At 43.4% G+C, this 17,386-nt stretch overlaps 1 protein-coding gene across 3 annotated transcripts in view; it reads right to left on the reverse strand.

The window, feature by feature from the left end:
* Positions 1-2,616, reverse strand: part of LEF1 (lymphoid enhancer binding factor 1) — a 248,260-nt gene extending 245,644 nt beyond the window's left edge. For all 3 annotated transcript variants that reach the window (XM_030190796.1, XM_030190798.1, XM_030190797.1), the window contains exon 1: positions 1,583-2,616. In XM_030190796.1, the coding sequence (XP_030046656.1) occupies positions 1,583-1,780 (198 nt within the window). In that variant the 5' untranslated portion in view covers positions 1,781-2,616. The remainder of the gene's footprint in view (positions 1-1,582) is intronic.
* Positions 2,617-17,386: the final 14,770 nt, after the last annotated feature.

Genomic DNA, 17,386 nt, shown 5'->3' on the forward strand with positions numbered 1-17,386 from the left:
CATTCCACCAATTGAAATAGAATAAAATAGAGAAATTAAAATAAGATACCTTTTTTATTGGACTAACTTAATACATTTTTAGATTAGCTTTGGAAGGTGGCCCTTCTTCGTCAGATCGTCTGCCTTCGAAAGCTAATCTAAAAATGTATTAAATCAGTCCAATAAAAAAGGTATTATCTTATTTTATTCTATTTCAATTGATTACCTTTAAAAGTGGCCTAACAAGGCTACCACATCTCTCCGCATTCCACCAATAATGCAAAGCTGTGGCCCTTGTCATCTTTCAATTGAAGTGTGAAGGGGGTTACATACACATAATTACTTCGGAGCGGTGACCAGTGTCACATCCCCTGTTAAAAACTGACACTATGCTGGTTGCCAGTCTTCCTATGAAAGAAATCACCTACAAACATAAATACACAATCAACACTTATACAGGCTTAGAAAACTGTCACCCCCGGCTCCCTCCCTTTCCTCGGAGGCCCTTATTTCCGTCAAGACTTTACTGCCAGCCCAACATGGGAGAAAAATCCCTGCGAGCCAACCTCTGGTATTTGGTTTCTCCTGATCTGTTACATTTACAGATCAGCAGGAAGCTCATCACAGGCTCCCGGCCCCTTCTTTTTCAAGTCTGTGGTTATTTGATTTGACCAGCAGCGTAACTAGTTGATTGCGAACTAATTAATCGTAAGCCAGATAAGGCGTTGTTTCCCTTCGCCAGGGCCCCACGTGTCAGTCTACCTCGCTTTCTACCTTTTTTTTTTTTAACTATCGAGCCATTCAGCTCTTAGGAGGAGCCGCCGACTTGCGCTGGCCCCAAGCAAAAAGCAAGCCTGATTACACGCAGCAATCGGCAGCAAAGGAAAAGAAAACAAACTTTAATTTTTATCTCGAGTTGACTCTAGTCTAAGGTTCCAGCTTTGATCAGTTCAGGAAACAAGGTTTTTCTCTGTACACGAGAGATGCTGCTGCTGATAATCTGTCTCCTGCAGTTTTAGAGACTCCAGACCGAAAACGTCTGGGGGATAAATAAGGCGCTGCTGGAGTTTACACACCGAAAAAGAGATTTGCAAATCCAACCCCTCCCCCACTTCTCTTCCCATTCATAAGAAATCCGCCGCAGCTTTTATTTACCAGCCTCTGCTGCTGACATGCTGAACATTTTCCCTCGTTTTGTCCAGCAAAGCTAAAAAAAAAAAACCCCATGACCTAGTCAGAGGTGCAATGGTGGTGGTGGTGATGATGGGAGGGGGGAGGCCAGTCCCCTTCCCCAGCAGAATGCTCCTTTATACAGAAATGATTCAGCCCACTCCTCGGTGCAGCCCACTGACTTCAAGACCTGTCAGCCCCCCCCCCCCCAAACTGCTGATATACATCTGTACTTAAGATTTTATGATTTGCATGGAGGGGGGGTCCTAAGTGGATGACACGTTCTAAAATTAGCATATGCCCCTTAACCCTTCCATTTCATACTTATGCAACCCCCCCTCCAAAAAATACCTGTTGCAGCCTAACTTCAAAGCATTGCGAGAGTGTGTGTAGAGTGACAGCCCTCCCCCACCCTGGGTATTTTTTTTTTTACCTCGTGCCCGGTGCTGCTGGGGATGATTTCGGATTCGTTGACCAAAGAGGACTTGATGTCGGCCAGGTCGCCTTCCTCCTCGGGGTGGCTGATCTCGGCGAAGATCTTCTCCTTCTGGGGGTCCCCTTCGTCCTTGAAGGGAATGAACTCATCTGTGGCGCAGAGCTCGGGGTCCCCTGCCCCGGGGAGCTGAGGCATGATGGCACCCAAAACCGAGGGGCTGTAACGACCCCCCGACACCGGTACCCGGCAGGGCGACAAACCCGCGGAGGCCCCCTGCAAAGAACGTCCCCCCCCCGAAAGTGCCCCCCAAAAGTTACTGTATTTCAAGACAGTTGCTGTTACGGCGATTTCGGTCCAAGGTCGCCAACTCTTAACTCCAACGAGACTTTAAGAGCCAAAACAACAACAAAAAAAATTAAAACCCAGCCCCAGATGTGAATGTTTGCCGATCTCCTGGCACATACACAAAAAGCCAATGTGGCAATGAAAAAAAAAAGTTCCCTTTGCCGTTTTGCTTTGTACGTTGTCCAAGTGTTGACGCTCTCTCTCTCTCCCTTATCTGTGCCGTGGGAGACACAAAGTTTTCTTGTGACTGTGTGAGCGGATTGCTGAGGCTCTTTTCCTCTGCTGTGTGTGTTGGTGAGTCAGAGCCGAGGAAAGCCACAAAGCTGCGAACGAAAGAGCTGCAACCTTCCCTCTGTAGCAGGCAAACAAAACCCCTAACTTTTTTTTTCCTCCAGAAATTCTTGCGCTCCTTTTCTCTGTCTCTTGTTCGATGACGACTGCAGCCGAAACTGACAATGTAGGTGCGCGTTAACTAAGCAATCGCAAGTTCCCTGGTACCAACCGGGGCTGCTCAGTGACAGCCGCCGCCTCCTCCCCTTCTGTGGTCCGGCTCTCCCCTCCCCCCAGCCCTCTTCCCTCAAGGTGATCTCTCTCTCCCTCCTCTGATTCCCAAATCCTTCCCTCACCCCAGCCCAGTCCCCGATCGGCGCTCTCTGCAGGGGTCGGGTGCAGGCTAGGCTCGTCCCCGGTTCTCGGCAAGTGGCAAAGGAAGCACACAGTGTGTTTCTGTAACTTTACCATCTCCTCCCCTCCCCCTGCACTCTCTGGTTAGCAGAGGAGGAGGAGGGCGAAAAAAAAAAGATGAAAGGGGAGCCGCCGCTATGATTGACGTGCGGGGAAAAGGAAGGCGGGAAATGGCTCAGCGCACAGATCAGAGGGATAAGAAAGAGGAAAAAGGGGGGGGGGGGGGAGGAGGCAAACAGAGGTCTTGGAAAGAAGCTGTACCGGTGCCATGCACCAGATTTCTGCCACTGGTGTGGACAAACTTTAAGGACTTGTTAGTGTCAGCCTAGGATAAAAGAAGGAAAATACGATGGAGTTTCCGATAAAAAAAAAAGGGGGGGGGGGAGGGGGAGCAGTAGTCAAAGCTTGCATATCCGAGATTAGCCAGAAAAGTGACGTTTCTTGAGATGCATTTAGGATGAGCCTTTCAAATCAATATTTCCATTTCAAATGAATAATTTCGAGATAAAAGCTGTGAGAGCATAAAACTAAACATTAGTAGGGGAAACAAGGATCTAATAATGGTTTCAGTATTCAACAGACGTTCCAGATCCATCAAAAAAATATATCTTTTTGCAGAATTCCCAGTGGTGGCTAAAAAAAGGTGAGGATGAGAACAGGAGATGTGATAATGAAGCCCCAGATATGTCCCAGTGTTAAGTCTGTGTGCTAAAAGAGGCTTCCTTGTTATCCTATGGATTGGACTGCTGAGCGTTACAAACGGGATGCTTTCGGGATGGAGTCAATCCCCAGAACCGATCCGAGATCACCACAAACTGTAAATTGTTATCCGGATAACTTCCTGTAAACGCACAAATGCAAACAGGCTGTACTGCAGACAGTTATTATTTTTGCTTTTGACGATGAAGATATCACACCGTACTGCAGCAGATTAAAAAAAAAAACGTTTTAACGTTATACAGTGGAAATACTATTCCGTTTACTTTACTGAAACGAACATTTTTTTTATTTTACTTTTTAAACCCACGAAACCACTTTGTTACAAATACAGCAGCGTTCAAAGAGAGGAGTTATCCCAAATACTACCATCTAGACTGAAATATATTATATTCATATGCAATGTGGTTATCCTTGGAATCGGTATAGTTGAACATTACACCTGTGTGGGAATATACTGTCGGGGAAAGCAGCCCGAGGGAAAAAAATACAGCAGTCACCTTGCTTCCCAGAATATGTAAACGCAAATAAACCGATGAGAGACAAATATGTACTGGTGGTGTTCATTGTACAGGCACACCTTCACTATCACTTTATGACACGCTGTATTTGTAACGTGCTGGGGAAGTTGATTTGTAAGTTGCAGAGTGCTAATCGCGTGAAATGGAAATGCAAATCCTAATTGCTGATTAATTGGTTGGATTTACATGCTAATTTTCCAAGCACCCTTTCCTGAGACATTGCATTCGACTACATAGGACTTTAAACAGAACGATTAGTTCAGAACTACCTAATTGGGCCAATTTCGAGGTAGTTGTTAAATGCCAGTATTTTATCAACATCGAAAGCTATTACTACTACTACTTAACATTTCTAAAGCGCTACAAGGGTTACGCAGCGCTGTACAATTTAAACATTAGAGCTGTTATTTTTTTTTGTTCACTAGGCAAACAAATACAACAGGAAAAATAGTGGTTTTGAATTATTTTATGACTAATTTGTACGGCCAGGGGTGGGTGGTGAACTCAGCTATCTCAAAATACAAATATGTGGGAAGGGAATGGAGAACTAAGGTGATGGTTTAATCAAATAAACTCGCTCGGGAAAGTGGCTTAATTAAATACCTTAAGCAGATTTTTTTTTTGTTTGTTTCCTTATCTAAACAAAGAGAGAGAGAGAGCTAAATCCCTCCTGTTTCCCATAGTGTGAAATCCCTATGAAGTCGCCAGCAATCCAAATATTTATCAACAAGAGGGACGGGGGAACCTAAATAAAGAAACACCACGTTCTCGCGCTTGTGAATCCCTGGATGCTTATAACGATTGCATATTTTTGATTACATGTTTTGTCAGAGGCAGGAGTAAAAGAAGCCAAGATGGCATCCCCCCCCCCCCACACTAAATAAACATTAAAAAATGAATGCGATAATTTGTGCCCACAGGATGTGGGTTTTTAAAATAGCGTTTTTGAAGAATAAACTTTAACGTTGTTTATGAAACGATTTCCAAGTGATTTGTTTTTCCTGCAAGCACATCAATGATTGCTTTCTGAGGAGAAACTGAGCTAGCTTTATATAAAGAGATTAAACTGTTTAAAGTATAAACAAGAGTTGTTAGAAAAGTCAGGGCATGCACATACACACACACTCGTTCTGTCTTTACATTTTGCAGGCTTTAACCAGCTCCTTGTAGCCAGAGGGAGGTTTTAAAAAGCAGAAATTCATTCCTCTGCCAAATTAAACTCAGTCTCTACCAAAAAACTGTGTTTAATTAAAGAGAAGCTGTTTCCTATAGGGGATTTTCTCCCCCCTTCATGTGGACTGGAGTTTTTCCCATTGCCGTTTTGGTGTAAACGTTAAATTTTTTTTATCTATATCTACATATGTATATATATATATATATACATATATAAGATAGATATATACGCATACATACAGAAAGAAAGAAAAGACAGGGAAGAAAATGATTTATGGCAGGAGCAAACCAAAAGAAAACCTCAGCTCCAACTCCAGATTTGACTACAGGCAGCAACACAAATCTACCGGTACCTTTTGGTCCATGGGGAGGGAAGGAGAATATGGAAACGAGAGCTAGGCTGAGAAGAATAACCCTCCTGCTGTGGACAAGGGCAAGGGGAATCCAGAAATCAGATACAACTTTATTCAAGAAACGAAAGGAAGTTTCAGCTTCCCGATCACCTTTGACTAAAGCGATTCAGAAGGAAGGGGTACCATTCCTAGACCGCAAAACGGAGAGCTGGGCATTTTGCAGAACCGTTTGATTTTCCTGTGGGTTGATTGGTAACGCTAGAATACTTTCCGATGATCATACTGAAAATGGACAAAAAGTAAAGGTAGTCTATCTCACACAGTTTATTTATGTATGTGGTTTTTTTTCTTTTTAAATAATCTCAAAAAAGTAAACAGTCTTGTTTACTGGTTAAAAAAAGCACAGATAAAATTTAAAAAAAAACCAAATAAAGACACATCAGTCAGTGAACATAAAATACCACAGTTAGTACATAAAATACAAAACACTGAACAGGATCATTCTATAAGGGTGAGAGGGCTTGGATTCAGGAAGGACATCAGCTGTCATTACAACAAATGAACACTGATAATTGGGGGGGGGGGGGGAAATGGGGCGAGGATTATGTGTGTAGGTATAGGGAGGGAAAAAAACCAGAGAAAGAATGAAACAAGGCATGAATTCATCCTTCATTCCTTATAGCTAATTTGATAATCTGAAGGGCCAACGCGAAGCAGAAGACAAAAACCTTTCTCGTGGCGTCACAATGCTCCTAACCCCCCCCCCCCCCCCCCAGCCTAAATCGTCATCGCTCAGTGGAACGGGGCAGCCACCACAATCCCAGTAACCACCAGAGATTAATACTAATTCGATTCCCTCTCCCTAGTGCTGCACAGGCGCCGCGCTGCTGCGGAGGGGATGCGAGCGACTCCAGGAGGGGCTTGGCTTTGGCGACGAGGAAATCTCGCTTTGCTTTTTCTGTCAGCCTCCCCTTCGCCCTGTGTGCGTGCGATCAGGAAGGAGGGGGGGAGTAGCTGGCGGCCCCCTTTAATCTCCCGGCGGTTTGCCTTTCATCCGCCGCCCCCAGCACCCCCTCCTCTGCCTCTGGCTCCTTTGTATGACTAAATTTGGCAAGGAGATGGAGCCCAGCCAAGCTTTCCACGTGTGCTCGGCTCCCAGCTGAGCACAGGCGAAAGAGTTCTCTTCCGGGTAAGGAGACAGAGAAAAAGATCAAAGAGTTTCGAGTTGGATCTGAAACGTGAATTCAGAGGAGGAAAGAAAAAAAAAACCCAAAACCAACAAACCCCAACAACCCAAGCCTGGACACATTCCAGCATTTAAAGCAAAACCAACCCACGGCAGGCTGAGGAAAATAAGAAGACAGGCTACTGGAGTGAGATGGGAAGAAATGAAAGAAAACAGGAGGCAGTTTTTCAAGATTTTTTTAAAACTGTATATGATTTTTGGAAAACGTTTTTGTTAATAATTAGTTATGAATAAACTGAATATAAGCAACTCTCCTAAACTGCAAATAGCTGTAGTAGAAAATACATAATCTGAAAAGCAATATTGTGAGAAAGATGAATATATAAATAAGAAACACAGTAAGATTCCATTTTTACATGAATTTCTTGAGGAGGGGACTGGAAGATGAGGAGCCAACAAACCAACCCAAGCTCCAGTCGATAGGGAGGTCTTTAGTATGGAAATCTCTCAGGCTGATGCAGAAAGCTACTGTGCCAGGGAAGCTGGAACAGAATGCATGGGGCATATAGCATTAAAATGAATGCATATGAGGCCATTAATTATTCAGTGGCAATGCAGAGAAGGAAACAGGCTAATCAAATGAACTTTTTTGTTTTTTTGGCCAGGTCCTAAAAAACCCCTGCTCTGATAGCTTTCCGTCAGTGCCTGAGCAGTGATTGGCTCAGGCACTGATAGGAAATGTGACATTTAAAAAAAATAAAGCAACATTGGTCTGCATCAGCGCCTACCAACCCATGTCCTGACACCCCAACTTAAAACAAATACTTGATGTCTAGTGCACCCCACTTGTTGACTCTACCCCCCCCCCCCCCCCATCTTTTCCTGGTGTCTAGTACACTCCCTACTGCAATCCCTCTCCCAAACACACTTGTGATGCTGCCATCTACCCAAAGGTGTAGACTGAATATCCATCACTATAACAGGTCAGTATAATTCTAATGCTGCTCCTTGTGATCTTCGGCAAGTTACTTAACCTTCCATTGCCTCAGGTACAAACTTAGATTGTGAGCCTTCCTGGGACAGAGAAATATCCAGTGTACCTGAATGTAACTCACCTTGAGCTACTACTGAAAAAGGTGTGAGCAAAATCGAAATAAATAAGCCAGACAACGGTCCATTCAACAAATGATAAATCCAATAACACAGCCAAAAGATCTCTAAGAAGGGAAGTATCCTCTGGACTCTCCTATTGTCAGGTCCTGATCTGAGTCCCCCTCTTTAATTAGTGTGAGTCCAAGACCGGCAATATTCCACCCACCTCTGGGCTCTGTGTAGTCCTAGGAACACCAATATTCCCACCCTTGCCCCTCTTGGGCCAAAGTTCTCAGCCCATCCGCCTATGCAAATTACATGCTAATTTAGTTCAGTTCAGTTGCTGGGTATTCTGCTCCCTCCCAGCACTCAGGAAATTGTGTTACTAGACTCCATAAGGGTTAGTCCCTCCTCCTGCTACCTCCCACATAGCCTTCCCTGCTAAGCTATTGTAACCCCACCCTCTGAGAGCCAACCCACACCCTACCTAATCTGCAGTCTGACAGGCCATTACCTCAGGTGTGGTTTACTCTCAAAGGGATGGAGCCTATGAAATATGAGGAAGAGGGGAAAAAAGATAACTAATAGGAGACTACAGGAATAACTGAGGCGGGAAAACACAAGATAAAAAGCAACAGTGGCCAAACCAGGTCACAAGTACCTGGCAAGATCCCAGAACAGTAAAATAGTGGATTTTCCCCAAATCATTTTAATAATGGCTTATGGACTTTTCTTTAGGAAGCTATCCAAACCTTTTTAAACCCCGCTAAGCTAACTACTTTTACTACATTCTCTGGCAATGAATTCCAGAGTTTAATTACACGTTGAGTGAAGAAATATTTTCTCTGATTCGTTTTAAATTTACTACTTTGTAGCTTCATTGCGTGCTCCCTATTCCTGGTATTTTTGGAAAGAGTAAACAAGTGATTCACATCTACCCGTTCCATTCCACTCATTATTTTATAGACCTCTATCATATCTTCTCTCAGCCTTCTCTTCTCCAAGCTGAAGAGCCCTAGCCACTTTAGCCTTTCCTCATATGGAAGTCGTCCCATCCCCTTTATCATTTTTGTCGCCCTTCTCTATACCTTTTCTAATTCCACTATATCTTTTTTGAGATGTGGTGACCAGAACTACACACAATATGTGAGGTACGGTCGCACCATGGAGCGATTCAAAAGCATTATAACGTTTTAATTTTTGTTTTCCATTCCTTTCCTAATAGTACCTAACATTCTATTTGCTTTCTTAGCTGCCGCCACACTGAGCAGAGGGTTTCAACGTATCATCAACGATGACACCTAGATTCCTTTCCTGGTCGGTGACTCCTAATGTGGAACCTTGCATTATGTAGCTATGGTTCGGGTTCCTCTTTCCCACATGCATCACCCTTATCAATTGAGAATACTGACCATTTAACCCTACTCTCTGTTTTCTATCTTTTAACCAGTTTTTTAATCCACAATAGTACACTATCTCCTATCCTATGACTCTCCAATTTCCTCTGGAGTCTTTCATGAGGTTCCTTGTCAAATGCCTTTTGAAAATCTAGATACACAATATTGATTGGCTCATCTTTATCCACATTTGTTCACCTCTTCAAAGAAATGTAGTAGATTGGTGAGGGAAGATTTCCCTTCACTAAATCCATGTTGGCTTTGCCTCATTAATCCATGCTTTTGAATATGTTCTGTAATTTTGTTCTTTATAATAGTCTCTACTGTTTTGCCCGGAACCAACATCAGGCTCACCGGTCTATAATTTCCTGGATCACCTCTGGAACCTTTTAAAAAATTGGTGTTACATTGGCCACCCTCCAATCTTCTAGTACCATGTTTGATTTTAAAGATAAATTATATATTACTAACAATAGTTCTGCAAGTTCATTTTTCAATGCTATCAATACTCTGGGATGACCATCCGGTCCAGGTGATTTGCTACTCTTCAATTTGTCAAATTGCACCATTACATCTTCCAGGTTTAAGAGATTTCATTCAGTTTCTCTGATTTGTCAGCTTTAATATCTTTTCTGACACCAGTATCTCTCAAAAATCTTCCTCAGTGAAGACAGAAGCATAGAATTAATTTAATCTCTCCGCTATGGCTTTGTCTTCCCTGAGTGCCCCTTTTACCCCTCGGTCATCTAGCGGTCCAACTGATTCTTTTGCAAGTTTCTTGCTTTTAATATACCTAAACAAATTTTTACTTTATGTTTTTGCCTCCAAAGGAAACTTTGTATTTGACTTGACATTCCTTATGCTGTTTCTTATTCTTTTCAGTCGGTTCCTTCTTCTATTTTCTGAAGGATTTTCTTTTAGCTCTAATAGCTTCCTTCACCTCATTTTTTAACCATGCTGGCTGTCGTTTGGTCTTCCTTCCTCCTTTTTAAATCTCATTTAGAAAACATTTGTTCTCTTTCTAAATTTTGACATAATAATTTCTTTATAATAATAATAATCTCAGTTCCTTAACTTACAGGAAGTTTCTCTTCTCAGGCTCCTTTTATACTTCAACCCAGGTCTTGCAGAAATGCTTAACAGGTTCTTATTTTCACAGACAATGAGCTCTGACCCTTTGTAGTCAAAGATTTGTTTATCAGACAGTTTCAATATATTTGCACAGCTACTACCCAGACTTTAAAAAACATTTTTTAGTGTCAGGAACTTTTAAATTCTCTTATGGCTCACAACTTTACTATCTTTGAAGTTTGGCAGGAAGCCCTCACACCTTTAGTAACAGCTGTTAAATCTTAGTGAGCAGGCTTTTCTTTGCTGTCAGGTAACTTCCAGTACTCATCTTTTAGCAATGTAGCTGCTTTTTTTAAACAATTTAAAACAACACTTGTTAATTGTTTTCTGATTCCATTAGAAATCAAGGCTACTTGTATTAGGGCCATCCAATTAAATTCACAAATCTTTCCTCAGTCTCTAGTAGTGCAGCAAAATTGTCTTTAGGAAAATTATTTTCTAGTCATATAACAGTCACCCCTGAAGCCAAATGTCACCCCAGGCTTCAAATTTTACTATCCCAGGCACACTTCACTCACCAGTCACAAAATTCTTTCGAAATTACTTCTAAAACCGGACCTATTCAGCTAACACACGTCTTTCTCAGAGTTACCCACCAACTGCCAATCTGAGCTGTTTGGAACTGTCTTGGGAGTTCTGACAGCTCAAGCACTGCATATGCTGCAACTCATATTCACCTCACCCACACAAAGCCATTTGTTAAATTACAAAAAAAAAAAAGCATTTAAATACACCCCTCCTTTCTCTCTTACCAGGGTCTTTATATCAGCAATATCCCCATTTTCCAAATGCACTGAAGCACCTTCTGCTACACGGCTCTGCTCACAAGCTTGCAGCTCTCGACACTGTCTCCATGACACATGATGCTCTCCTCGCGTCAGCTCCCAGCACTGGCTCCTGTCCAATGCGCATGAACGCACAGTGAAATGGAGCCACACTCACCCGGGACCCAAAAACTTTCTTCACAACTCTTACGGGCCTCTACAACCCTGGCTCAACAACCCCTCCTCCTACGCATATGCGGCCCACTTGACGTCATCACCTCTACAACATGGTGATGTCAGACACCGATACTACTACTTATCACTTATATAGCACTACAAGGCATACGCAGCGCTGTACACTATACATGAAAAGACAGTCCCTGCTCAAAGAGCTCACAGTCTAAATAGGACAGGCAAACAGACAGAACAACTAAGAGTTAAGGGAATTAAAGAGATGGGGATAAAAGGGTACAGGGCAAGTGAGTAGTGGTTAGCAGTCAAAAGCAGCATTAAAGAGGTGGGCTTTTAGCCTGGATTTGAAAACGGCCAAAGACGGGGCTAGACGTACAGGCTCGGGAAGTCTATTCCAGGCGTGAGGTGCAGCGAGATAAAAGGAACGGAGTCTGGAATTAGCAGTAGAGGAGAAGGGGACAGACAAGAGAGAGATTTATCCACAGAACGGAGTACCCGAGGGGGGGCGTAGGGAGAGACAAGAGTGGAGAGACCTGGAGGGAGGGACGTCCAAAAAGTTTTAATTTGGACGTCCTTGCAGGTCCCGATCCTGTGGGGGTGGGGTGGGGGGGTGCAAGCTGAAAACAACCTTGGAGGGGACTGTTGAGAGAACTGTGGTTGTGGTCAGTTCAGGCAGGTAAGAAAAACATGTCCAAGAAGGACGCCCATTACAAAAGCTGCAGGAAGAGGTCCAGCTCGTGTTTGGACATCCCTGAGGAGCACTTGGATGTTTTTTTTTTTTGTTCAGAGTTCTTCCTAGTTGCCTGATGTAAGCCTGCCTTTAACGTGCAAAGCAGTAAACAATGGAAATGTTACACAAGTGAAGAGCAGTAGCACTTAAATTAACTGGGGCTCTTTTCAGCACTCTTTCTCTTCTGAGGTTTCAGGCTGCTGACAAGTTTCCTGCTTCTCAGGGACGTCCTTTTGTTGTTGTTGTTTTTTTTTGAGTGAAGGACGTCCATAAAGGACGTCCTTGGCATGCGCAGAGCAGCCAGCGTAACGCTTGGCTGCTGTGCGCGTGCTCGACTGGCCGTCTGGCTGACTGGCTTCTGAGGGAATAGAGAATGCAAGTGAGCTACAATGAGCAGCTCATTTGCATTCCATTTCATTGATGCATGGCCGTTCCCTACCGATTTGCCATGGAATCAGTAAGGGAAGGGCTCTTCTGAGGACCTTAGTGCATCTGGCCCTGAGGCTGCTTTTGAACTTTGGTAAGTCATTCTCCACTGCCTCAGGTACAAACTTAGGCTTCAATGTAATAACCCCTGCATTAGAATGCTGTTCTAAGCTTCAGTGCATAGCGTTCTAACCCATTTGTGGGAAAAAATCTTTTACTCCCAGTGCAGTAATGGCATACAAATTACCATGGTGTTATAAAGTGTGTACCGACAGAGTAAAACAGTACAAACCATGGTAATCTGTGGTGCTTTCCTGCATTGGGAGTAAACTGTCTCCCTGTCAGTGCATGAGTGTGGATAGTCTAATGAACTGACAGGAAAAGAGATATTTAAAAACACAAGAGCAATGAAAAGGCCAGATTCCCTGACTCCTGTCCCTCTCCCCTACCACCACCCTGCTAGACCTCCCTGGGCCTCTCTGGTCCAGGGCACTCCTGGCTCAGGGCACCTTTAACCAACGCACTTGGGCTCAGTGTTTTCATGGGGGTATACTAGTGACAGGTCTAGATTTCAAGTACCTGGTGGATTCCCAAAAAGTAGCAAGATCCCATGCTACATAACCCAGGGATAAGCAGTGACCTCACCCAGATCTACCTTAATAATAGTTTATCAACTTCAGCTTCATTAACTGCTTCTACCACCTGCCCTGGCAGTGAGTTCCAGAGCTTAACTACACATTTAGTGAAAAAAAAAAACACAAATTCTCCTATTTGTTTTAAATGTGCTACTACACAATGAGACCCTGTGCTAAAATAGCACAACTTGTGGTAAAATAACCTCTCACAACAGAGGCCCACGCCGATTACTCCCTTCTCTAATATCATGTCCACTATAGTCTTTGTACTTTTTTTTTATTTAATAGACCTCTATCAGAGCTTTGTCCTCTTTAGTCTTTCCTCATATGAGTTATTCCATCTCCTTAATCATTTTGGTCACCATTCTCTGTACCTTTTCCAGTTCCACTATCCTGCTTATTTTCGAAAGAGAAAAACGCCTATAGTGTGACCTAAATCGGGAGATAGAAGTTTATCTCGCAAAGGTGCCCAAATCGGTATAATCAAAAGCTGATTTTGGGCGTTTCCAACTGCACTCCGTCGTGGAAACGAATAAAGTTGACGGGGGCGTGGTGCATGCGGAACTGGGGCGTGGTTATCAGCCGAGGAGAGATGGGCGTCTTTAGCTGATAATCGAAAAAAAAGGCGTTTTTACCGCGATTTTGGGTCAATTTTTTGGTCCTTTTTTTTTCACGAATAAGTCTCAAAAAAGTGCCCCAACTGCCCAGATGACCACGGGAGGGAATCGGGGATGACCTCCCCGGACTACCCCAGTGGTCACTAACCCCTTCCCACCAAAAAAAAAAACCCGCTTTAAAAACTTTTTTCCCCAGCCTTTATGCCAGCCTCAAATGCCGTACCCACCTCCATGACAGCAGAATGTGTTTGATCCTCTCACAGCCTTTCCCTGGGTCAGATGTGGCTCTTGGGTGCACTACAGGGTCACATCAGCATTGCATTGTGGTGGGTGTAGGGTATTGGGCTCCGTGATTTCATTAGCTTGTGTTGTAGGCTCACGATGTTGGTAGTTGGTAGGCTCTTCTCCCATGGTGCTTTTCCCCCTGCCTACTGGGTCAGAGTGTGCCCTGTTGTGTTTCCTGTTGTAGTCCATACGGTAGTGGCCATTTTTGTAAGCCAGTTTTAGTTCCCTTTCCTGTGTTAGTTCTTACCTTGAATGTGGCTGAAAGAGGGCATTGTACAGCATTCTGCCAGCTCTGACCTACTGCTCATCTCAGTACCAGGGAGACTCGTTGCCAGTGGGGCACAACCTCTGATCTGCAGTTAACTGTGAGTAAACGCGGTTATTCCAATAAAGGATGTTTTCGGAGAGATTAGTCTTCAGGTGTCAACTGGTGTGCCAATGTTATACAGCAGCAACCAGTCCTAGAGGCCTGTGTGTATGCAGGTCCCTGGAGCACTTTTAGTGGGTACCGCAGTGTACTTCAGCCAGGTGGCCCCAGGCCCATCCCCCCCACCTGTAACATTTGTGTTGGTAAATGGGAGGCCTCCAAAACCCACTGTACCCACATGTAGGTGCCCCCTTCACCCCTAAGAGCTATGGTAGTGTTGTACATTTGTGGGTAGTGGGTTTTGGGGGAGGGGGGTTGGGAGCTCAGCACCCGTGGTAAGGGAGCTATGCATGTGGGAGCTTTTTCTGAAGTCTACCGCACTGACCTAGGGTGCCCAGTTGGTGTCCTGGCATATCAGGGGGGCCAGTGTACTACCAATCCTGGCCCCTTCCACGACCAAATGGCTCGGATTAGGACGTTTTTGAGCTGGGCGTTTTTAGTTTCCATTATCGCTAAAAAAAAAACAAACGCCCAGCTGAAAAACGTCCATTTTTTCGAAAATACGGTTTGCCCCTACACGGACCCGTTCTCGGAGATAAACGCCCATGGAGATAGGCGTTTCCGTTCGATTATGCTCCACATCTTTTTTTTGAGATGTGGCAACCACAATATTCAAGGTGGGCTATCACCATGTAACCATACAGAGAAGTATTATGATATTCTTTACTCTTTTCCTAATAAGTCCTAACATTCTGTTTGCTTCTTTGTCTGCCACTGCATACTGAGCAGATTTCAATGTAGTGTCCGCAATGACACCTAAATCATTTTTTCCTGGGTGGTGATTCCTAATGTGGAACCTAGCATCTTCTATGTAGCTATAATTTTGGTTATTTTTCCCAGTGTGCACCACTTTGCACTTGTACACATTAAATTTCATTTGCCATTTAGACACCCAGCCCTCCAGCCTCCCAAAGTTCTCCTGCAATTTCTCTCAGTCAGCATGTGATTTATCAACTTTATTTTGTGTCATCTGCAAATTTGATCACCTCACTCATCATTCCCATTTCAAAGGATCTAATCTCATCTCTACCAGTTCTGAATTCTATATGCTTTTGTATACGCTCTTCATTCCCCATAGTGGTGGAACCAATAGCACCAAAAGAAGTTGTTCCCATAAGCAATAATTGGGTCAAACTCGATGACCATTTTTTTCCTGTGGGCCAATGTAGGAACGAATTGATCGCTCTAAAGGTGTCCTGTCTCCTTTATGTAATCAACAACTTACCCTGTTTACTACTTTGTAGGCCTCTGCTCCTGGCACAGTACCTGACCTACCCTTCCTGCAGAGGAATCCCATTACAGCAGACATATCTATCCTCCTATTTGTTATGCCAGGAGTGGGCAACTACAGTTTGTGAGGACCACAGTCCAGTCAGATTTTCAAAATGTCCATAATGAATAAGCATGAGATTGATTGACATGTACTGCTTCCATTGTATACAAACAGTCTTGTTTACTGGCTAAAAAAAAGCACAAACAAAATTAAAAACAAATAAAGACTTACATCAGTCAGTGAACAGATAGATCAGAATTAAAATACCACAGTTAATACATAAAATACAAAACACTGAACAGGATCATTCTATAAGGGTGAGAGGGCGCAGGCTAGCTTGGATTCAGGAAGGACATCAGCTGTCATTACAACAAATGAACACTGTATACAAACAGATCTTCATTGTGGAAATGTTGAAAACCTTACTGGGTTGTGGCTCTTGAGGATCATGGTTACCCACCCCTGTGTTATGCTTTTAATTGCGTAAGAAATTCTCCAGGTATATTTTATTCTTGGACGAAGGCATCCACCTTTCTTCTCCAAGCCATTCCTATACAGCTTGTGTCTAGTACAAGAGACAAAGCAGAGCTTCACTCCTCATATTAAGATGTACATACATATATACAGTACAAACATAGAAGGACAGAAGAGTCAAAAGACTTATACCTTAAAGTACATCTTGCAAATCTTAACTGATTCTCCTCATGGAAAAAGTCTCAATAACCTCCATTCTCCTTCTTTGTTTTTTTTTTTTTTTTGTCCTTTTGTCCACATATGTATGGACACCAGTGTTCCATCACATCCTTGTTATAAGGAGATCCCCCAAACTCACTCCAGCCCACATGCTTTCTGTCAAGTCTCCACCTTTGGTTCATCATTGATGCCATACGTTATTCTGGCATTTCCCCACCTTCAAAATCAGGGGCATTTAATACTCCTATATATGGATACCAGGCCTCTTGTGTGCATTCACAATCACAGGCCTTACCTCTCCTCTCCAGAACAACCACCCTTTTTAAGATCCTATAATTCTTTTCAGTTTTCAACAAACGGAACCTTTTTTTGCCAGAAAGCAAAACTTTGGATATTGAGGCACAGATTCCAGCTCTTCATGTGGACCTCTGTTTTCACAGCCTTATCTCTAAAAATATTGGACCACATCACAGTAGCTGAACATAGCATTTCCATATCTTTCAGAAGGGAGACACACTCAGTAGGGGTCCCTTTTACTAAGCCACGTAAGCATCTATGCAGTTACCGTATGGCTACCTCGTGGCCCTTGTGGTAATTTCATTTTTGCCATGCGTCTGCTATGCGCGCCCGAAAATATTTTGTATTTTCTGGCACGCATCGGCTACACGTGCCAAGTGGCATTTGGCATGCATAGGTCATTACCGCCTGGTTACTGTGTGAGACTTTACTGCTAGGTCAATAGCTGGCAGTAAGGTATCGGACCTAAAATGGACGCGTGGCAATTTTCATTTTGCTGCACATCCATTTTCGGCAAAAATAAAAAAGGGAATTTTTTTGCAGGTGTGCTGAAAAATGATTCTGTGCGCACCCAAAACATGCATCTATACTACCACAGGCCATTTTTCAGCACACCTTAGTAAAAGGAGCCCTAGGTTTTCAATTTTTCCCTGATATTGGCGCTTCAGTTGTTCAATGGTTTCCCTTCTCTTCCGCTGCACTGTTTTTGACAAAGTATTTGCATAGCTTCAGCTACAAGTTGACCTCTTTTTTCCCCATTGCCAGCGGCAGCAATTTCTCCATAAACATGCTTCAACCTCTCCAGGAGTCTAGTTGCGTGATCATCTTGAACATGTAAAATTGTCGAAGCGTTATATTGTTAT

The sequence above is a fragment of the Microcaecilia unicolor genome, chromosome 2 (assembly GCF_901765095.1).
Source record: "Microcaecilia unicolor chromosome 2, aMicUni1.1, whole genome shotgun sequence".
Classification (NCBI taxonomy): Eukaryota; Metazoa; Chordata; class Amphibia; order Gymnophiona; family Siphonopidae; genus Microcaecilia; species Microcaecilia unicolor.